This window comes from Lissotriton vulgaris, chromosome 2_1, assembly GCF_964263255.1.
Source record: "Lissotriton vulgaris chromosome 2_1, aLisVul1.2, whole genome shotgun sequence".
NCBI lineage: Eukaryota > Metazoa > Chordata > Amphibia > Caudata > Salamandridae > Lissotriton > Lissotriton vulgaris.
The window spans coordinates 664467711-664490710 of NC_141687.1; the positions used below are offsets into that span (position 1 = coordinate 664467711).

Below are 23000 nucleotides of genomic sequence, written 5' to 3' on the forward strand. Positions count from 1 at the left end.
AGGGCGTCTTGCTTGTTTAATGATTTCCATGCATTCTGGTGGTAAATCTAAATACCCAAACTCTATGACCTCAGGAGCCAGATCGCTAGGTTCAGCTGTTTGGGATCTGGGTGCATTATTTCTCCATGGTTCTGTGTAAGATGCATGGGTAATAACCTTAGCTTTTGATGTGGTACTTGTGAGAGTTGTAGCAGCGTGGTGAACCACGGCTGTCTTGCCCACGTGGGTGCCACTAGTATCATTGTCATTGAGTGTTGCTGCAGTTTCCGAACCAGTAATGGAATTAGTGGTAGAGGAGGGAACGCGTAAGCAAATTTGTTGGACCAATTTATCCACAGTGCATTGCCCTGGGACCTTTGGTGTGGGTACCTGGATGCGAATTCTTTGCATTTTGCGTTCTGATGATTGGCAAACAGATCTATCTCTGGTTGCCCCCATTTTTGGAAGAATGGCTGTAGTATTTGGTTGTGCAGCTCCCATTCGTGTACTTGTTCTGACTGTCTGCTTAGGATGTCTGCTATTTGATTTTGAACTCCTGGTAGGTGTTCCGCTAACAGGTAGATCTTTTGAGGAATGGCCCATCTCCATATGTCCTGTGCTAGTCTGGACAGTTGGAGAGAGTGTGTCCCCCCCTGTTTTTGAATATAATACATTGCAGTCATGTTGTCTGTTCTGATCAGGACTGCTTTGCTTGTTATTTGCATTTGGAAAGCTTTTAGTGCTAGAAATATTGCTAATAGTTCTAGGTAGTTGATGTGCAGTTTCTTTTGCTGCACACTCCACTTCCCCTGTACTGTGTATCTGTCCATATGCGCTCCCCATCCGGAGAGCGATGCGTCCGCTGTTATTATTACTTGTGGAATTGGCTCTAGGAACGACCGTCCCTTGGAAATGTTTTCTGTGTTCCACCACTTCAGAGAGCGATACATCCGGTCGTTTACCAACACCAGATCTGTAATCTGACCTTGAGCCTGATTCCACTGTGTCGCTAGACACTCTTGTAGTGGGTGCATTTGTAGTCTGGCATGTGGTATTAGCAGTATGCAGGAGGACATCATGCCTAATAGTTGCATAAACACTCGTGCTGGTAGTGAGTGTTGTGGTTGAAATCTTTGTATTAACCCGACCATTGTCTGTACTCTGATTGGGTTGGGGTATGCTATTGCCTTTTCTGTGTCTACTGTAGCCCCCAGGTATTGCTGAATCTGGTTTGGTTGCAGGTGTGATTTTTTGTAGTTCACCGTGAACCCTAGGAGGTGCAGCAATTGAATTGTCTTCTGTGTGTTGTGAAGACATTCTTCCTTTGATTTGGCCTTTATTAGCCAATCGTCCAAGTATGGGAAGACATGTATTTGTTGTCTTCTTAGGTGTGCTGCCACCACAGCTAGGCATTTTGTGAAAACTCTCGGTGCTGTTGTGACACCGAACGGAAGGACTTTGAACTGATAGTGTTGTCCTTCTAACACAAACCTTAGGTATTTTCTGTGGGCTTTGTGAATTGGGATATGAAAGTAAGCGTCTTTTAGATCCAGTGTAGAAAGAAAGTCCCCTTTCTTCAGTAAAGGGAGTACTTGTTGGAGCGTGACCATGTGGAAGTGCTCCGAATTTATGTAAGCATTGAGAGGTCTGAGGTCTAATATTGGTCTTAGGGACCCGTCCTTTTTGGGGATTAGGAAGTATAGAGAGTATACTCCTGTTCCTTGTTGATCTTTTGGGACCTTCTCTATTGCATGCTTTTGTAGAAGTGCTAGAACTTCTTCTCTTAACAATGTCAGATGATCTTGACTCATTGGACGCTGTTTGGGGGGGATGTTTGGTGGGGTAGCTGTGAGTTCTAGGCAATAACCATGTTGGATAATTTGTCTCACCCACTTGTCTGACGTGATGTTCTCCCAGACAGGTAGGAACTGTGATAGACGTCCCCCGACCGGTGTTATGTGGTCTGGGGGGAGTTCTATGAAGTCACTGTTTTGGTGTTGAGGCGTTGCGGTTGTTATTATTTCAGCGGCCTCTACCCTTATTGTTGTTACCTCTGTAACTGCCTCTTGAATTACCTCTGGGTGATGTTGGTGTGAAAGATGTGGATTGCTGATTCGTTCCTGTGTTCTTTGAGCCCCCTCTATAGGTGGATCTACGAAAGGAACCTCTGTGTGTTGGCTGTTGCAATGCTCCCATTGACTTAGCCGTTTCCGTATCTTTCTTCATTTTTTCTAATGTCTCGTCTGTGCTTGAACCAAACAATGTCTTCTGATCAAATGGTTTGTTCAGTAGGGCTGTTTGTACTTCTTGTTTGAATCCTGAGATTCTAAGCCATGCGTGCCTTCTTAGCATGACACTAGTGTTAATAGACCTTGCTGCAGTGTCTGCTGCGTCTAATGCACACTTAATGGAAGTATTAGTTATTATTTTACCTTCTTGTATTAATTGGTCTGCCTTCTTCTGATGTTCTTTTGGGAGATGTGTGAGAAGTTTTTCTAACTCATCGTAATGTGCCCTGTCATAACGTGCGAGTAGTGCTTGTGTATTGGCTATGCGCCAGCTATTCGCTGCCTGTGATGCTACTCTTTTGCCTGATGCATCTATTAACTTCGACTCTTTATCTGGTGGAGGAGCCTCTCCTGTAGATAATGAGTTTGCTCTTTTACGAGCGTTTGAGACCACCAGCGAGTCTAGAGGTACATGCCCTCTAATAAATATTGGGTCCTTTGGAGCCGCTTTGTATTTTTTATCAATTCTTGGGTTTAACACCCTGGCTCTCACTGGGTTTTCGAATATTTCCTCTGTGTGAGTAAGAAGACCCTTCAGCATAGGAAGAGTACCTGATGTTCTCTGTGCATTAGGTAGAGTCTCTAATAAGAAATCCTCTATTTGAGGTTCTGTATGCATATCTAGTTTGTGATATTTTGCTGCCCTATTAATGAGCTGCACAAAACCTGTGTTATCATCAGGTGGTGAAGGCTTTGATGGATATAGCTCTGGGTCGTTGTCCTCATCTGACCCTACATCATAATTTTCCCATGGATCCTCCTCATCTGGGATAGTTTCGTCATCCCCTTGAGGTTCTCCCTCCCCTAGATCACTGTCTACATCTGACTGAGGTGTAGCTGGTCTTGGTGTGGAAGGTGTAGGAATATTTGGCCTATTGTGAGGAATAGGAGAAGAAGGTGTGACTCTAGGACGAGGAGAAGCAGGAGGAGTTATATTCGTCCCCATTGTTCTCTTTTTTGAAGGAAGAGGTTTATCTTCTGACTGTTCACTCTTTCTCTTCTTCGTGACCACTTTCCCAGTTTGTGGATCAATAAACAAGATCTTTTGTTTGGGATCTGTCTGTTGCTCCTGAATCGGTACCGAGGGTCCTGGTTCCGAGAGCTGTTTTTGTTTTCGATCGTCAGATCTTGTTGTTTTCGACACCGAATGTCTGCTCGATTCCGACTTTCTGGGTATCGAGTGTCTTTTGGGCGATAAATCATATTTATGTTTCGACATGGAATGTTTCGATACCGAGCTCTCCTTTGTATGTAGCCTCGGTGCCGAAGTCGATGTTGCCCTTTTCTCGGATCCGACATGGTGGGAGTCCGAGTGTTTCGGTTTCAGTTTCGGTTTCGTTGCCGGGCCCGAGGGCGGGGCGTCGGAAACTTTTTTCAGCGGTTTGACCGGGCCCGAGGCCGGGGTCGTTACCGCACGGGGACGGTTTTTCGGTAAGGGGACGTCGTCACTCACGGTTTGTTGCTCGAAGAGTTCTTCAACCTCTGACTGGTCCCCTTCCGACCCCGACTGGTCCTCTTCTTCCTCGATTTGTTCGTCTCCGAACAGCTCCGGGATCGCCTCCGCCTGCATTCTGGAAACCTCGTGTCTTCGAGCTCGGCGATTTCTAATCGTTAGCTTGGAGGAGAATGCTGCGCAGGCTTCGCAGTCCCTGGATTCGTGTTCTGGCGATAGACAGAGGTTGCACACCTCGTGTAGGTCCTTGTGTGGGAACTTAGCACCACACGTTGGACATTTTTTGAATGGAGTCCTTTCCAGGGACTCCGGGCTTGACTGCGTCGAGAAAGGCCTCCTTTTCTTCGACGTAGATCCAAGTTTTTCTCTTCGTTCGATAACAATACCGTCGAATTGGAAAGGGAATATGCGCCGAAAAATCACTTTCTTCTGAAGTTGATCTGGAGCGTCTCGATCTTCATCCGAACCCGATGGCGGAAAAAAAACAATCTAAGGATGGAGCCGATGCCCATGCGCACTACCAACCAAGGGAGGAGTCACCAAGATACAAAAGACTCTCCAAGAGAAAAACAAAGTGCATTCATCCGAGCCCAACACCAGATGGCGATCTATTCATAATGTACCATCTGCAGCCCATATGCCTCGAACATATGGCTCCAGGCCTACCAGTATATCTTGATCGTAGCTTAGTAAAAACTGAAAATCTACGTATCAGAATAAACCCTTTTTTCAGGACAGGACCTCCATTTTAAATAATAATATGCCACCGCTATGTAGCCCTCATAGTCCACAAGGTTGGGTGTATGATATTTAAAAGTAAGACATGTAGAAAATAAATGTTAACATGTCCTTACAGTGACTAGCATTTAAAAGTTATTTATCAATGTGGCAGTCCTAGCTGTCCTATGTAGAAACCAGAGTACAGATTATAATTGTAATACCATATATCCGGAAAGGGTCTACAATGGGGAAGTCAGATTTGTAATAAACTGTAAGGAGAGGCAACTTTTAGAAAGTTACCTTTTCCCTGCCTGAAGTTCCTGGAGGCTTAAATGTATTTGCTTTCCCACTTCTTACAGCCAATAATTTGCATATAAATAGGTGTAAAAAGAGCATAAAATGCCCCAAGGAGCAAACAATAGACTGGCGCCTCTGAATTTCACCCATTATGCCGGGTAGAGGCTGTGAAAATCCTTTGTGACATTACAATGGGAACTAGACATGTCTCTTGCAATCACTAGCCCCAGTTCACATCTCTGCTGCCACCTTCCTTATTGCCCTTGAGCCAGTATCCCTTTTGTCTTCAGCCTTTGCTATGTCAACAAACTTCAAGGGGGCGGCCCGCTGTGTTGGTTAATTTTTCATGAGGGGTGCAGTTTAGTGCCGCCCCGTGCCTCAGGTCTGGGAGCTGTACTATGCTAATGAACAGGAGATGTTTTGCAGCTACCATGAATGCGCGTGCACACCACCCGCCCGATCAGCTGATGTCATCAGGACTATGTGCTTGTTTACTGTAATGCTGTGCTCCGTGTTTACCTTCTTATTTACTGCTGGAGATACAGCTCTGGCTTGGAATGAATGCAGGTCTGCAGTGGGGAGAAACAAGCCTGTTTCACTGTGGAACAATCTATGTAGCTGGACAGCTGGGGTGCTTGTGCTCAGGCAGTTTATTTGCCGGCCACAACTTTGTTTGTTCTTGTGTATGCATTACTGCCCCTAAAAGGCCCTCGCTGGGGTGGGACTCTATCCACCAGCATTCACACTGCTCTAAGGAGGGGCCTCGTACTGCTGGTGCTTTAAAAAGTGTGCCTGGACTCCCACAGGACGCACACGAGAAGGACCCAGGCTTGCACCCGGGCCAAGAGCAAGCCCATCTGTGCCTATCTACGGCAGACCACGGCCAGGCCCTGTTTCTTGGTCCTACATCTTGGGAGGGGCTAACACTAACTCAAGTCTTGTAAAAGATGACCTAATAAGGTTGGTTCTTTCTTTGTTCTATCTCTGTAGGGCAGCTACTGTGTTTAATTGACTTTTCTCATTTATCTTTGTGGGGGTGGACTCCATACCATGAGGGAGGAAAAGCCTTTTGTCCCTTAAGGGTGATGAGAAGGGCCCATGTTCCCTCCTTAACCACTTACCTTATCTCGGCCATAGGGCCAATCTCCCCCAAGCTCAATTTGGTCGAAGACATTGTAGAAGCAGTACAAAAACTGATTGCTGATTCATCCCCAGCTCCGCTGACCAAAATCCATCAAAAGTCCCCTGGTGAGGAGGACCCTAAACTGGCTCCAATTGTTATTGAGGATAAAGAGGCCACATTATGTATTCCTAAAGCTACGAAGCAGAACAAGAATAAGTAAAAAAAATACATGTGTACTGCATGATAAGACTAGAAGACGAATTTTGGAATCATCAAGCCCAGCCTCTTCGAAAGACCCGCCACCATCTAAAAGGAAATGGGGAGGCGGAATAAGACTGGGGAAACCCCAGAAGGACTGTGTTATCTTAGAGCTTCGTTGTAGGGATCGCAACTGGACATCGTCACCCCCAGCTCTTCAAATCAGGCTGACAATAACCATATATTTATGGACAATACATGTGACACCTTTAAAAACAGATGTCAGCCCATAATTTGTTCCATTGAAATCACACTATTATACTTTAGGGATGAAATGTTGGCCCAGATAAATATTTTATAAGGAAAAATTCAAACATTAGTCAAAGCACTCCAAAGAGACTCACTAAGTGACAAGGTGAACATCAGGCAGATCCTTTACAACTTCAACAGTCTGTCAACAGTACTCCTATTGGTGAATTTAGTGCCCAGTGGATAAATTAACAGGAAATCAGGGGTGCCCGATTTTTGCCCTTTTCTCTCGGGCAGGATTACCCTTAACTTGTCCCAGATTTCCCTACCCACAACACCGGAAAGTAGCCTGAATACAGTTGTCCTAGTGGGGGTTTCTCGACTAAAAGAAGGAGTACCTCAGGAATTCCAATGCCTTGTTAATAAAGCTGCAGATTGGTGCAAGAAAAATGCAGACTGTCACTTCAAAATAGTTGATAAAATCATCATGGATCACATGATAAATTAGGTAGGCCCTACAGTTCAATCTTCATGGGAGGATTGCGTGGTTCACAATTTCAAAGACCCGGATTGTATCTGTTTTTGATTGTCACCCTTGAGTTCTCTATCCTCACAACACTCCAAATTATGGGCTTACTCGTTAGGCTTTTTTTATCGCTCTCCTCCTCCTATAAAAGCCCATCAGGTATGGAGTTGCCCAAGACGGGAGCTAATGCAAGGATCACTTCCTGAGGCTCCATGTGTTCACACCAATCGTTTTGAAGTTTCTAGCCTCTCCGATAATGACTGATGCCCTACGACAGACCAGATGGAGAAACTCGCAAGCTGGAGCTCATTGCAAAGCCTTCCCCCTACACCCGTTTGGTGGTATACTCAAACATGGCTGAAAATCAAGGCAAGTGCGCCCATGATTTGCGGTTTCTATCAAGGAATTTTGCATGTATTCGTCACAAACGTTATAATGAGGACTGGCTGTTATTTATACACAACTTTAAGATAATATGCTGTAAGGAGACTTAGACCACTGATTCCATTTATATTGACAGTTGTAAATCCTATTGTTTTCATGCAACCCCGTCACCTGCAGGAGGAGGAAAGGTGGGTTTGGTTATCTTTGTTTCATGTCCTATTAGAAATCTGAAGGTCGAAGTTTTAGCATCCAGGCCATGTTACCAAATACTATACCTCTCTCAGCCTCAATCATTCAATATAATTTTAATTTATTTCTATTTTAAATATTTTTCAACGCAACCTGTAGGCATTATTCAAGAGATGGGAAAGTTAATAACGGAATCTGTCCATAGCAGGAGAAATCATTTGTCAATTATGTGGGTGGGCGACTTTAATATTGTAAAATATATGCATTGTGGCAACCGTACATGTGAGTTTTTAAATGGTCAAGCGGTATACGCTAGTCTAATTACACACTTGGCTTATGAGGAAGCCATAAATCAGATAGTCCTTACTCATCATTTTTTTTCATCAGATTCCTACATTCAGGAGAATGTAAATCCTCCACTTTCGTGGAAAGGAGCAAGGGAAGCACAATCGACTGTACTCCAGTCGACAGACCTGGCTCAGAAATCAGTGTGTTACGAGATGCACTCCCTTTCTTATAGTGACCATAATCTCATCATTTTACACTTAGCTTTTTGCCTACATTTTGGCTCATTAGGTACAATTAAGCCCCTTGTTTGTTATTCAGTAAATAAGGGAGTTCGCCTGAAATGGGACCAAGTCGACTCAAATATGTTTTTTAAGGATTAGATTACTGCGACCTTTAATAATATTATTACCTGTTACATTTCTATCGATGATGCCCCAAATAAAATCCAGGAAAGCTTTATAGCAATTTGTGGAACTGTTTCCTATACGTGAAACAAAAATAAGCCATCTAAAGAACATCCATCTGATTTATAGTTCAGCCTGATTGCACCTCTACGCTTCACGTTCTTAAAAGGCTATTAACCAGTAGCTACTGCTACCAGATGGGGTTGGTGGGGCGGGGGATGAAATAAAAAGAAAAAAGGACTTACCTGGAACAGCTGGCCACTGCTCTCCTCCGTCCTCATCCTTCATCCTGTCCTGGCCGGCAGTAGGAAGCATCGGGCACACAGGCTCCCCTGAGCCAATCACAACACTGCAATGCAGCGCTGTGATTGGTTTGAACAACGTGGTTCGATGATCACACAGGGACATGGAGCCTGTACATGTTCCTCACCATGTTGTAATGCAGCCTGGTCGGGAACATGCAAAGTGCGCATGAACTGTTTGGGTCGGCCGATTGTATTTTTCCTTTTGAGCTGTGGGGTGCAGCTCCTCGCCTTGGCGGAGGAACTGCCACTGCTGCCAACATGACCCTGCGTAATACTGTTGCCATTAGGGTAGCTAGAAGCAATTATAAACAGGTAATAGAAACCAGGAAACAGGATATCTGAACCAAGGATTGGGAGGACCTGGAAAAAGCAGCCCATTTGAAAAATAATAGAGCATTTTGGGAAGTTATAAACTGTCCTTTCCTTCTGACTGCCCAGCCACTGGTATAGAGTGCCACATTCCTGAACAGAACTGGATTGATAATTTTTCTCTTATCTTAAACTCCTGTAATCTGGGAGGGGAGTATGTATTGGGCACTAGGGTAACGCGCAATTGCTAGGCAATTTTATTGACTTAGCAACTGTCACCAAAGCAATTTTGAGCACTGTAACTGGGAAGGTGCCAGGTCCTGACAGGGTCCCAATAGATCTGTTTAAGTACAATGTAGAATCTTGGGCACCATTAATATCATTGTGCCAATTTATATAAAAAAAGGTGATAGGAACCTCCCAGCATGCTACGAGCCAATTTCATTTTAGATTCATCTGCAAAGATCTTAGGCTGTCATTTTGGGCAAATTGAAGGACCGGGCAGAGTCCAACTCTTTTTTTGAATGGCCTAATATGGTTTTCAACCCGGCCTAGGGACAGTTGAACAAGCTCTCAATTTAACCCTAAAACTTGGGAAGTATGTTAACCGCATCGCTGCGGCGGCTTTTCCCGCTGTGTGCGGCAATTTTCAAAATACCGTGTTACATGACGAGCTCAGCTCCTCATCAGCATACGAGCGCCGTAGCTGATGACGAGCTGAGCTCGTCATCAGCAGCGAAGAGGTTAAAGCCAGGAGAGGTGTCCCACACATGGCCTTTATGGACCTCTGCTGTGCCTTTGACTAAGTAGATAGGGGGAAGTTGTGGGAACTGATGGAGCATGCAGGAAATGACCCTCCATTGTTCGGCCAAGTTAGACGCCTACATTGGGACACAACCTCAAAAGTGCTTTAGACACAGAATGGAGAATGGACATATCCAATAAACGTTACCAGAGGGATAAGGCAGGGCCGTATATTAGCCCCTTCCATGTTTTTATTTGATATCAACTTCTTAGATGCTTTTTCAGGCCCCTGTAGTTAAGACATTTCCAGAGATGGCTCCTGCACAGGCCAGGTATAATTAGATGCAGACAATTTGTTTTAAAAAAAATAAATTTTAGAGATTTATATAGAGCGAACTCGACTTGAAGGTGTCAGGTATCACAACACTTTAAATTAGCACCAGTTTCGTTATTGATGGACACATTCATGTTTTTTGTTAGGCTGAGGGGGGATTACTTGATTTGCCCAGATTCACTGGATGTTGAGCGCTGTTGCCGAGACTCGAACCTGGTTCCTCAGCTTCAAGGTTGACCGCTCTGGCCGTTAGGCCACATCCACTAGTTGCCATTTCCTAAACTTAGGAAATATTGACAAAGTGGCAGTTCTTTTGTCTATTGTGTTGCATTGCTCAGAAGGTCCTTCCCAAAACAACTTGTGTAAGTTTAGAAATCTTCCGAAAACGTTGCAAATTTCTATAGACTGAATTCCGAGCGGTCTCTGCCAAAGAGTCTTAATTTAGCACCAGGACACCTCCAGATAATCACGCTCTTTATATATTTCTCAATAATAACAAGTGCAGAATTCTCACACAACTTTAAGGCGGATCTTAGCCATTTATCTTACTGGAGGTTCCAACAAAACTGCACACTTCTCCTTAGGTTATTGGATTGACCAGATATCACCCATCTGTAGTCAATGGATAGAAGTTTCTCCTCTTGGCTAAGCTAGCCCTTTCATAATGTCTTGTAGGGTTTATACTTTGGCAGTGGCAGTGGTGTGTATTGTCGCCCCTAGTTTGCCTTCATATCCTGCTGTTTTACAGAGCACCACTGCCTGCTCCGCTTTTGCCACCCCACTCTGTTCCATTTTCCTCATCCCACTTCCTTCCCAGGTGCACTATTTTGAAGTTCAGATTTTGATTTCGTTCTTATACTAGGGAAATGCCCCATATTGGCATAAAGTTTATCTACCCCATCTTTATTATTTGACAGGATATACATGCCATTTATATTGTTCACACTATACACAATTACAGGGAAGCAGGTCGGTCCCGCTCTGAAGTCTGTAAAACCTCAACCCTTTAGCCTCCCTATCAATACACTGTTTCTTACTAATTACGTCTGGTACTGTTATGAGTGCTCAACAACAGAAAATTGAAACTGGTTTGTTTTCCCCCCAAAAAATTACATTGTTCAGTTCTGTTACACTCAGGGATCAGGGCACAAGTTGTAAAAGAAGAAGTGGGAAGACGCTGTCACCGGAAGTGACATCACAACAGGAAGTGACGTCACAAAAGGTGCTGAGCTCCTTGTCCCAGAGAGGCTACAGAGTGAAGTCTAGCTGTTTGGCAGGGGGGACAGTGTCCCCCCAGTAAAATAAGTGAGGGGACGCCGTCCACCCGTGTGGTACACCGACTCGAGCCCTGTCAGGGATTGATCAACAAAAGATGCTATTCTACTTTTGGAAGAGACAAAGGGGAGGATATAGTGTTGTTAACTCAGGTTTCAGTAAATATAAACTGTTACTAACAGAAAAATGAAAATAAACATTGGATTTGTGTGTAGAAGCTTGCTCGGTTCTCAGCAAAAACAGCTACCGGCCATCTTGCTAGCAGGAGGGATTAAAATAGTTTTTTTTTTAAACTAAACACCTAGAAAACATTTTTTGCTGTAGCTGCCTGTCTAATGACATCAATGCAATATGTGGCAATGGTCTATAACGGATGTTTATACCGTGCCATTAGGAACATTATGCTGTGGGCGATGCGATAAACGGTTATTTTAAACTTAGTTTCAAACAAATAGAATAATGATGCCACTAGGTGACTACATTCTATATTTAAAGGTGTATGTGTAAGCCAGTCGAGTTGGCTTTGTCAATGCTTGTTAAGGAGAGGATGGCCAGCGACAATGGAGTTCAACAATGACCACACACATGAACTGAAGAGCAACCGCTATATTTCCCTGGTTCAGTTACAAGTGGTGGGCAAGATAGCCGCCAGTGGTGCCACGGAAAAGCAACGCGGGGTTGCACTTGACTAAGCCACAAGCATGCTGTGTGTTTAGAAAGAGTCAATTCAGAGAACACTTTTAAACTACAGATGATATACCTTGCCAAGCGTCGAATGGTCAAATCAGAGTTAATTAAGCATGCTTTTTTGGTTCTTTTAGCACTAAAAGCCAATGGTCTTCAGAATCTTTTAAATGGTTTTAACTATTTTATGACAGATTAAAACCTTAAGATGTATCATCAAACATCATTTATTATGGCTTTTGGTCTCAAAGATACTAGGTCTCCAAAAAGATTTATTGGGGAGACCTTGGTAGCAAAAGTACCTTTTTTCAAATATTTAGGTATCTTGCTTGACGTTAATGGAACATGGGACAGGTTGAATAATCAAAGAATAGAGAAAGATGAGGGCTACCTGTGAAATTATTTATAGATATGCCAAAACTCTAGGTCATAAGTAAATTAAGGAGAAGACCCTGCAAGTGCTTTTCAACTCATGTTTACGGAGCAGGAGTTTGGGGCCATGCTGTTCCAGTGAAACTGCAGGCAGCTAAAAATAAATTTCTGTGTAAGCTTCTAGCCAGTCCCAAAACTACTCTGAGCTTCATCTGGCATTTAGAACTGGGCATGGGCTTTTTGGAGGACCAAGTTGGTATAGTCTTTTACTACTATGGCTGAAACTATGGGGCACTCCAGAGGCTGGCTACTCGAAGAAGGTGTTGGAGAATTGTTTAAATCTAAACAATATGATATCTATACTCTAGTTGGCATATGCCTAGAACACTTTTTATAACCTAGGACTAAACACTCTCTTCAAATCCTCTTAATGTATTTGCCCCAAACCAAAGATCTGGTAAAACATGCTTTTATCTCATATAAAGAGGTTAGAATCGAGATATCACTTGACATGATTTCCATCCTTAGTTATATGCTTATTGCCACCACCTCAGACATGGAACCTTATCTAATTTAGATCATGAATCCTGAACACAGATTTTATTTAACCAGGCTAAGATTTAACATGGTCCACTTTTTAGCTGCTTTTCCCTTGGTAGTCATTTTGGTTTCCTCTCCTCCACGCTGTCCATGTGATGCTGCCTCCTCTCAATCCTCTGTGCGCTTAATGCATTTTTACACTCTGTATCATACCTTAACAGCCTGCTTTGAAGCCCAATTCTATTACAAATGTAAAAAGAACAATTGATGGACAGAATGCAGGACAATGTTATACATTCACCCCAGTACAGAGATCTGGACCATGCTATTCCTGTTTTGTCCCAGCTATATGCAAATCAGTCTTGACCCTGCACCCAATGGGAACAGTCCAGCCCGAACTGCCAGGCCAGGTCATCCCCAGACTGGAAACAAGCTTTCTAGGACCAGTTTCAGGTTTTCAGCCCTCATCAGCCAGGATAGCTTGACTCCAATGGCATGGAGAGCAAGGGACCCACATCTGGGTATACCCGTCCCACTCGGGGTGATAAATGCAAAAAGAACAATTGATGGACAGAATGCAGAACAATGTCATAAATTCACCCCAGTACAGAGATCTGGGCCTAAATCCATTGTTTTTTTACTCACCATGCCATTCCAGTTTCGACCCAGCCATAAGCAAATCAGTCCTGAGCCTGCACCCAATGGGAACATTCTAGCCCGAACTGCATGGCCAGGTCCTCCCTAGATTGGAAACATGCATCATAGGACCGGTTTCAGGCTGTCAGCCCTCATCAGCCAGGATAGCTTGACTCCATTGGAATGGAGAGCACGGGATTGAAGCTAGCCTGGCTGATGAAGGGTAATACCCAGAAACCGGTCCCAGGATGCTTGTTTCCGGTCCAGGGAGGACCTTGCTCGGCAGTTCGGTCTGGACTGTTCCCATGAGACACAGGGTCAAGACTGATTTGCATATGGCTGGGTCTAAACTGGGGTGGCAAGGTGTGCAAAAGAACGATGGATTTAACCCAGATCTCTTGGCTGTGGGTGAATGTATGATTCATTCAGCATTCCGTCCATCATTTGTTTGCATAGCAATTTTCACCCTAAGTGGGATGGGTATGCCCAGACGTGGGTCCCTTGCTCACTGTGCCACTGGATTCAAGCTAGCTTGGCTGATGAAGGCTAATACCCAGAAACCGGTCCCAGGATGCTTGTTTCTGGTCCAGGGATGACCTGGTTTGGCAGTTCAGTCTGGACTGTTCCCATGAGGCTCTGGGTCAAGACTGATTTGCATATGGCTGGGTCTTAACTCAGGTGGCATGGTGTGCAAAAGAACAATGGAATTAACCCAGGCCTCTTGACTGAGGGCGAATGTATGTTTCCTGCAGCATTCCGTCCATCATTTGTTTCCGTAGCACTTTTCCCCTCAGTGGGATGGATATGCTCAGACGGGGTCCCTTGCTCACTGTGCCACTGGACTCAAGCTAGCCTGGCTGATGAACGGTAATACCCAGAAATTGGTCCCAGGATGCTTGTTTATGGTCCAGGGAGGACCTGGCTTGGCAGTTCGGTCTGGACTGTTCTCATGAGCCAAGACTGATTTGCATATGGCTGGGTCTAAACTGGGGTGGCATGGTGCGCAAAAGAGCGATGAATTTAACCCAGGTCTCTTGACCGGAGGTGAATGAATGATTCATTCAGCATTCCGTCAATCATTTGTTTGCGTCTTACACGCGTATTAAAATAACTTACTTCTTATAAAGAAGGGCTAGGTTTTCTACAAAGTTGCGTCCCCCCTGTAATTTGTTCTTCAGTGCTTAGCTGTGTTGTTGCTGCTTAAAGTTAAAAAAGAAGTTTGCTTTTTAAACTGTACATGCTGTGGGTCTTTTTAATAATTTAGCATAAAACTGTCTGTTATTTTTAAATAATTATTTTACCATGATTGTATCTATGACTATTTAAGTGTATTTTATTTATTGTGCTTTTTTGGTCATCTCTTTTGAAAGAATAAAAATACTTTGACTGACTGACATTGCAATGGCAAATCCTGCTTGAGTATCAAATCCTGCTTGACAGGTTTGCTGGGTTTACGTATCACACTGTGGGGTGCAGCTGAAAATGAGAGAACTGGATAATTTTTGTGCATCCACTGTCGGGTTGCTGAAGGATCTGCTTTGCTCAACCAGGTGTCTACCTCTGGATTTTATATATAACAAAGGTGTACATTTGAAAGCAAGAGAAGAACAATGCCAAACAATTCTTGTCTACCCAATTTTCTGGTTGCTGGAAAACCCTTATTTTGTTCTACCAAAAATCTGTCTCCTGGTTTATTGTGGGCACAGCAGCTGGCCCAAACTGGATTTTAGTTCCAAATGTGGGAGGACACTAGTATTACCATGGTACACTCCCCACACATACCCTCCAGCCTTAAGGGCCCAATTTAGTGTTGGCGAAGACTTTCATCATATTGAAGATGCCCAAAGTGGGTAGGATTGGCCTGGGAACTCTCACCCCATTGCTTAGAGGGTGTCTAGGAGTCATTCCCACTTACTAGCTCATGCCAGGCAGAAATGTGACATCTCAAGGCAGTAATTTCAGAGCACACCCCGGACCTGAGGAAAGATCAGAAGAGGACTAAAGCTGCTCTCTGCAACCTGAGAAGAATGCTGAAGGACTAGATCTGCTTTCTCTTGTACCCAGGACAATGAAGTGAACTCCAAGGGTGATAAGGTTGACCTCCTGCGAAGCTACAGTGATACAACAAGCTAAAAGAGGCCTTTCTTTCAACTGCCCTGCTGATCAGTGGCCACTGAACCTAGACTAGACCCTGCTGATGGCCTCTATCTGACACCTTGTGAGGCTTAAGTGCCTGCACTGAGGCTCCGGGGGGGCTTTAAAAATGTACTCCATTAGTGGATTAGAACTTCGAAGACTGAAGTCAGAAAGTAAAATATTTAAGCAGGATAAACCTGATTGGCGTGTGACCCGTGCTCCATAACAGTCAGCATCAAATTCCACCTGGGTCCAGGTCTCCCGCAACCATTAAATATCATGCATAATTTGTGTTTTGTGGAGCTATTCCTACTTAAAGCTTTTCAAATTAGTATCTCATTTGGATTTTTGTCATTACAGTGTCCATTTGTTTATTAACTTTTACCCTAAATTTTCTAATTAGGTTTAGGATTTTTTTGTTTTGCATTTCGAGTTAATTACTCTTTTGGTACTGCATAAATATTTTACACATTGCCTTAAATTAAGTATTTCTGCTCTGTGCCATACCTACTAGGCCATACCTACTAGAATGTTGAGCTCACGTTACTTTAGTGACTTTGAGGGTTCATCCTGGCATGGGTTGTGTTTATTCCTAGAGCAGGATAGGCACCCGCCTCAAATAACATTCCAATTTCTTACAATATAAACTGTGCATGTTAACTCTGTATATTTATATAAGGTTAACTACTTACAATGATGATGAGGTATTTGCTTTTTGGAAGTAAAGATTGTTACAGTTACAGTTATTTCTAGGTGACAATTCTGGTTGACCAATTATGAATGATTTATACTAGATCCCGAAGCTCTTGTGATGTTTTTGGAAACACACTTAAAGTCTAAAGAGACCATTCCAGTTGATTCTTTTTTTTATCTCAGAATAGATTTTTCAGTACTTAGTGGTTTCTGTTAATTTCGATTTGTATTTGTATTTAACCTGTACAAAATACCCTTATCTGTAAGATATTGGCATGCAAGAGTTTCTAGTGGAAACAATTGTTACCAGGTCAAATTGATTTTACAGCAGTGCAAAAGGGCTGCATGTGTGACGCAGGACTCACATTAAGATTTATGAAGCCACGCAAAGCCACCCTGTGTGGCCTCATAAATCATGAGTATTGGGATGCAGTGCAACTCGCTGTGTCACCTCACTCTGCACCCAGGAGGTGTTCCAAGAGCATTGTGGTGGATTTTCCAATGCAACACCCATGGAATTTGATGCTGCCCCAGTCATGTAAACCTGGGAAAGTGTACAATCTGTATGCCTCCTAAGGTGAGGTGTAACGAGGAGAAATATGTTTATGTCTCCTAGTTCTTTCCTCTTTCCATGTGTGCTGCATTTTGCAGCACACAATGAAAGAGGAAATTGCCTTGTAGGAACAATCCTGCCTGCATGAGCGGCACCCTTGCACCATGGTGCCTATGTTTGTATAAGGCTGCTAGTGCAGTCAGAAAGGACAGGAATGCACCATATTGCTTAAATATTGTGCATTCCCTCCCTATGCCAAAATGCAATAAATGAGGCCCAATATATGTTTATCCCATGCATGCACCCCATAGCATGTTATGTTTTGGAAATACTGCACACTCACAAAGCTCAGTGGTCGGGAGCAGTGGGGAAGTGCAAAGATAGGAGATGCTGAATACAAAAATTGGTGGAATGTTTGAATTGATTAAACTGTATTGTCTGCTAGCGTTCGAGTTTTTATATATACAGCAGAATAAAAAATGATAGGGGAAAGAATTTCCAAAATAAACATTAAGAGCAATACTGGTGTCCAATATAACAATGCATTAATGTCATTGTGTGTTTAGTACATTATGAATAAGGCTCCCTGTTTTCCGTTTTTACTGATTTTTACAAATAAGTACAGACAGAAAACATTTATTTTCTTTTCTGTATTTATTTTTAAATGTGGATAAAAACGGAAATTGGGTTCTTTTTAAGTAATTCTAAATACTGTCTGCAGTGACTGCCAGGCCAATAGCTCTGTGGATTGATAGGTAAGGGGGCTAAAAAAGAAACGACTTTTAGTAAAGAGGTTTTAACAGCAGAAGTGCACACGGTTGATACTGAAATTTGCATTTTTTCTGATAAATGTATTGAATCATCTTCTGCGGGTGTTTACAGCATTGAATTCTGGTAGGCATTCAAGCACGAGTGCATATTTACTGGTTAAATACATGTGGGAATATACTAATTTGCGCTTCATTTTTTCACTAAACCCAAACAAATATGAGTAAATACAGATAAAATTAGCAAAAAATAAATATGGATAAATACAGACGGAAATGTCAATAAAATAAATACCATAAAACTGAGAGCCCTAATTATGAATTAATGTGTACATACCTGTTGTACGGTGATCTCAGTAGAAGAGCTTGACTCCCGGTGCAACTATCCGTGGGTGTGTGACAACCATACACAGGAGGAGGGACTGAATACTGCTGATCTGCTGCAGAGAAATAGCAAATCATTTCAGAGCTGCCCTCTTGTTTATTTGCAAAAGAATTTCTGCAGAGCAGGTTTCTTATATAGAATGAGAGAAACCATGAACCATTAAATAGCAAAAATGTGTTTGCATGCTGAAAATCATTGGGGCCTATTCACAAGCTAATTTAATCAATAAAACGAATTACGCAGCGCGTGCTGCATCACATTTTGCGATGCAGGGCATGCTACGAAATTTGTTTTATTAATTAAATTGTTTACTTACCTCCAATTATCCATATTCCGGTTTTTAGCACCCCCTACCCTGCCCCTCCCGCGCCCCGCCTCTTTGCCCCACCGCAACTCCCTCCAAGGGCCGTGGCTGGTAGTATGTAATCAAGTATTACAGTAGTATTACTCATGTATTAGAAAATGCTCTTACAAACCAATGGGTGAAGACCTTTTCATCCTACGCGCCTATCTTTTCATTACAGAGATCCCCACCAAGTTGGCAAAGATCTCCGAAAACATAAGTATACGTTTGAGTTGTAAATGTGACATGGACAGCGACGGCTCGTGGAGGGAGTTACGGTGGGGCAGGAGGGTGGGGAGGGGGAGGGGCAGGGTGGAGGTTGCTAAAAACCGGCATATGGATAATTGCAGGTAAGTAAACAATTTAATTAATAAAACGAATTTCGTAGCTCGCACTGCATTGCATTTTGCGATGCAAGGCGCACTACGAAATTCGTTTTATTAATTAAATTGTTTACTTACCTGCAATTATCCATATGCCGGTTTTTAGCAACCTCCACCCTGCCCCTCCCCCTCCCCACCCACCTGCCCCACCGTAACTCCCTCCACGAGCCGTCGCTGGACATGGAGTGGGGGAATGTGGGAAAATTGGGGCTATCTACTTTTAAATGGTAGAGGTTGAGGGAACTTTAAGGAGGTGTTTAGGGAGGGACATGCTAATACAAATACAGTCACATATAAATAAGATCATTGCTATTCGTAGACTACAACTTTAAAGTTACAATAACCATAAACTTGTCAAAATAGGAGTATATGTACTCCAACCCAGTCTTGGAGTAAGTAAAGCACCACACAATGCCACTCATTGGTACTGCAACTCTCTCTATAGAAAATAATGGAGTTAAATAAATACAATGAAACCCCTGAGGAATTAAATCACTTTGATATTTAAATTATATATACGTGTATATATAATTGTGGTTAAAAAGTCATTTGAATATTAATGAATTATTTTATTACAATGAAAGGTAATAATGAATCTAATTTTTAAAAACAAATTAATATTATTTTTTAAGTCGTATAAATTGATTCAGCAGACTTTATAAAGATTTACTAAAAATTAGATGAAATTGAAAATGGTAGTGAGGGTGTTTTTTATTACAATTTGAAAATTATTATTTATAAATCAAATTAATATATTTAAATTCATTCTTAATACGTTTCATTTATTTGGTTTATTTAAAAAATAATTGAATTATTATAATTTTTGATTGGTCCAAGCTTAATAATGAATATCTTAATTTCTTTAGCATTTATATTATACATTAAAACATGTTAGGTAATTTAAAGAATAATAATAACCTTTAATAATTTTACCTCTGCACCTAGGTGTAACTCTATGCATGATGATTGAAGAGGGATCACAAAGGGATATGCATGTATCCGTTGTAAATTGGCAAAGCTTATATTTAAATGGGTGCTTAATGCCCATGGCAGTAATCCTTTGTTTTGCTGCAACATGTGAAACGGTTGAGAAAGAAAATAAATTAAATGATTTATGATATTCTGTATTAAAAATTGGGACTTTCTTCCTTCTGGATAATAATTTTTCTAGGACTCCTCTTCCTTAAAATGGATAATTTCCCATAGCCCTTGGTCCATATTACATTCCAGACAAATGATATTGTGTTCACAAGCGCTTATAATGACCTTTAAATTCAGTAACTTTAACACATTTTACTTACGAAAAAAGCAAAACTTTGGGATGATACACTGTATAAAGGAAAGTATTATTATTGCCTAACAGCCTGCTATAAGACAAAAGATGTGTCGAAAAAATAGTGATGAAAATAATTTAAAAAAAATAGCTATTATTATTACTATCAATATTGTTACTATTATTGTTGTTATAATTGTTGGTCTTATAATTATTCTTTTTTAAAGCCTTTCGTATTATAGCAGGCAGGTGGTATGATTGCTATATTACATGAATACATAGAGTACTAAAATGCTTATTCTACTTCACATCCTTTTGTTGTGGAAAATATTGCATGTTTTTTAAAAGTAAAATATTAAAAAATGTGGCATTATGTTTGCAATTAATCTGAAAATCTCATATCATATTTTTTGCAAATAAATGCATTTTATTAACATTTGATACTGCCTTTCCTCCTTTCGAATAGCATCACTTACAATTTTGGAATCACAGGTAATAATCCTAAAACAGACAATGTGATATGGGGTCAAAATAGTGCTCTTCCATTCAACAAAGGGGTCTAATAGTTGTTACCTAGAGATGTCTGCTGGCTCATTGGATCCTCGTGTTTGAAGGAGTGGTTTGTAAACTGAGCAACGTGATGAGAGGGAGTGTGACCATAACTTGGAGCTCCATCAAACGCCAATGCATTGTAACCTTCCAAGAGAAAAGAAACAGGAGTTAACTTGCTGGCCTTGAACTTTCAGACTTCCTCTGAAACATTTCCAACAGTTCACACAAAGCTGCAAGCGAACATCGTCCAAATGCCTTATCACACATGGCCAACTTTTCCTACAGCATTTTGCTTCTGAGGGTACTAAAATATCTCACTTCTCGGATATCCTGCACAGATGAAGTATTGTGTAAGTAACGTTACTTGGTGATCAACAAATTTATAGGAGCACTCAGTTGCCGGGTTTACATTTAAAGCTACAAAGAAATTGATGTTCCCTATTCATAATAGCCCCCACTATGAGTTTTAATAGCAACAGATCTGGAGGTATTTGCTAATGTACAAAGCCTGTCATTTGGACAACAATATTTGTTATAAGTACAATGTCCGAACTCTTATACAATGATGTGATTAAACTCTAAATTAATTAAAGAGGCAAACCACAGCAGGATAAGAGGGGGAGTGAGAACAAAGCTCAATACACTCTGAAATTAAACAACGCAATTAAAAAGCAGTGCTCATCCTTCTAACACCTTACATTTTGCAAATAGAATGCTAATTTGCAAACATATTTGTTCAGACTTGAAACTGCTGCCAAATATGTGTTTTCTCTCATGGCTAACTTACCCAATCCCTGCTCTCATTCATAAATCTTAAACTGTTGGTTGATGTTTCTAATATGGCAATGTTACAAAAAGTAGAACATTCTTGGAATACACTGTACAATGAGATCAAGACATTATCAATGTTATCAATTATCAACAAAAATGGCATGATCCCTTTTAACAAAAGAACATGTTTGCTTGGTTATGGTATTCAGGCTCCACTCTGGAGTACTGAAGCATACTCTTCTTTGGCTACAACTCAACTAACGACAGAGGGTATCTATTATCTGAAGGAATTGATGGAGAAAACAAATGTTCTCCAAAATTGCACAAAATAGATTTGCAAGCAGGAAAGTCACCTCCTTCACATAGCAACTGCCTTTGCAAGTAATCGCATGGAATGCAGTTCGTCATTCAAACAGATGTTTCATTGGAGTGATGGAATGACAGCTGACATGAAAAATTCAGGGTTCCTATTGGACAGGACTCTAATTCTAACTTCTAATGTTAATTGAGATGATAAAATGGAAGTTTCAACATCTGTTGTCCAAAAATGAAATTGGTGCATTTTGTTTTAATGAATCCTTAAAACGCAGCCAGTTTTGTAGAACAGTTTTCTATTAGAAATGTGAACAAGAACTAAGCACCAAATGACAATATTCAAAGGAAACTATCCATTTTAGATTTGTAAAGAGGGTTCAGCAAAAAAAAGTCCTCCCTGATTTGTGGCTCCCCGAAACCCTCGTCCTTTCAAGGACCATGTTTAAAAAAAATTAAATACTTAACTTATTCGAACGTTTTATCGCTCTTTGCACAATATTATGGTGAAGATAAATTACAGGATGTGTAATCTTTTCCACAACTAGTTCCTGTCACTAGAAAGTCCTCAGAGGTTCTGTCAGAAGCAATGGGAACTGTGTGACCTTAAGGCAAAACCGCAAGATGGCTTTACGGAAGCCATCTTGGTTTCTTATATTCAATCACTCAAGCACATATTACAAGATTTTCCATGCTTCTTAACTGGCAATTATCAAAGCCTTGCAAAAAAGTATTAATATAAAGCACTGACCCAGGATGAGAACAGTCATACAATGTCGTAAATGTTACTGATTACAGATCCCTGATATAACATAAAATCACCATCTAGCACAGATATACTTTAGACACAAGGATGTAGATTGAGCTGATGTCAATCTTTCCGGTTAAAAATAGAAACAAATTAAATAAAACAACTATATTAGTGTTGATTTTTGGCAAGGGATAATCGTGTCCCAGTAATGAAAGGATGCTTTCTCAATTGCTGTCGCATTAAAATGGACATGTCCCATCTGCTGTGCTCATTGATGCTGTGCTACCAACACAGGAATTAACCTTTTAAACTCGTTTTAAGGACTTTCCGAAGAGACCGCAAATTAAGATTCGACGCTAAATTAAAAATAACACTCTACATTACAGCAAATGAGCATCGCTTGCCAAAAACAAACAGCAAGCAAATTCTGATTTAAATGAATCACCTTTCCGTTCCTGACCCCAGTGTAACACTAAAATCGTCAATCAGGCGTTTGGACGCAGACTTTCATTAATTACTTGGAGCCGTTGAAACAACTCCAGCTAAAAAAGTAATTACAAGGTAATATTTTCTTTCTGAGGTTTCTCTAGTGGTCAGCATTTCCCCACAGAATCCAGCCATCTTAGTAGGGCTACTGTTGTCCCACGGGGAGGGCATGTTCCATTTATTTTGCCTGACGTTCTTTTACTGTTCACACCACTCCCCGACAAGACAAACATCTTTCTTGATGTGATATCATCTGTGTCCGTGCAGGGAACGAGGGTGGATTTCGCCTTGTAATAAA

The 23000-nt window shown here is 41.6% G+C and overlaps 1 protein-coding gene across 6 annotated transcripts in view; it reads right to left on the reverse strand.

The window, feature by feature from the left end:
* The window catches only part of WT1 (WT1 transcription factor), a 273662-nt gene that overhangs the window by 178144 nt on the left and 72518 nt on the right, over nucleotides 1-23000 (reverse strand). For 4 of the 6 annotated variants that reach the window (XM_086955848.1, XM_086955846.1, XM_086955845.1 and 1 more), the window contains exons 2-3: nucleotides 20404-20526; nucleotides 17784-17886 (exon numbers count right to left, since the gene is read on the reverse strand). In XM_086955848.1, coding sequence (XP_086811974.1) covers nucleotides 17784-17886; nucleotides 20404-20526 — 226 coding nt within the window. The remainder of the gene's footprint in view (nucleotides 1-17783; nucleotides 17887-20403; nucleotides 20527-23000) is intronic. The other 2 variants (XM_086955847.1, XM_086955844.1) reach the window with 1 other exon arrangement.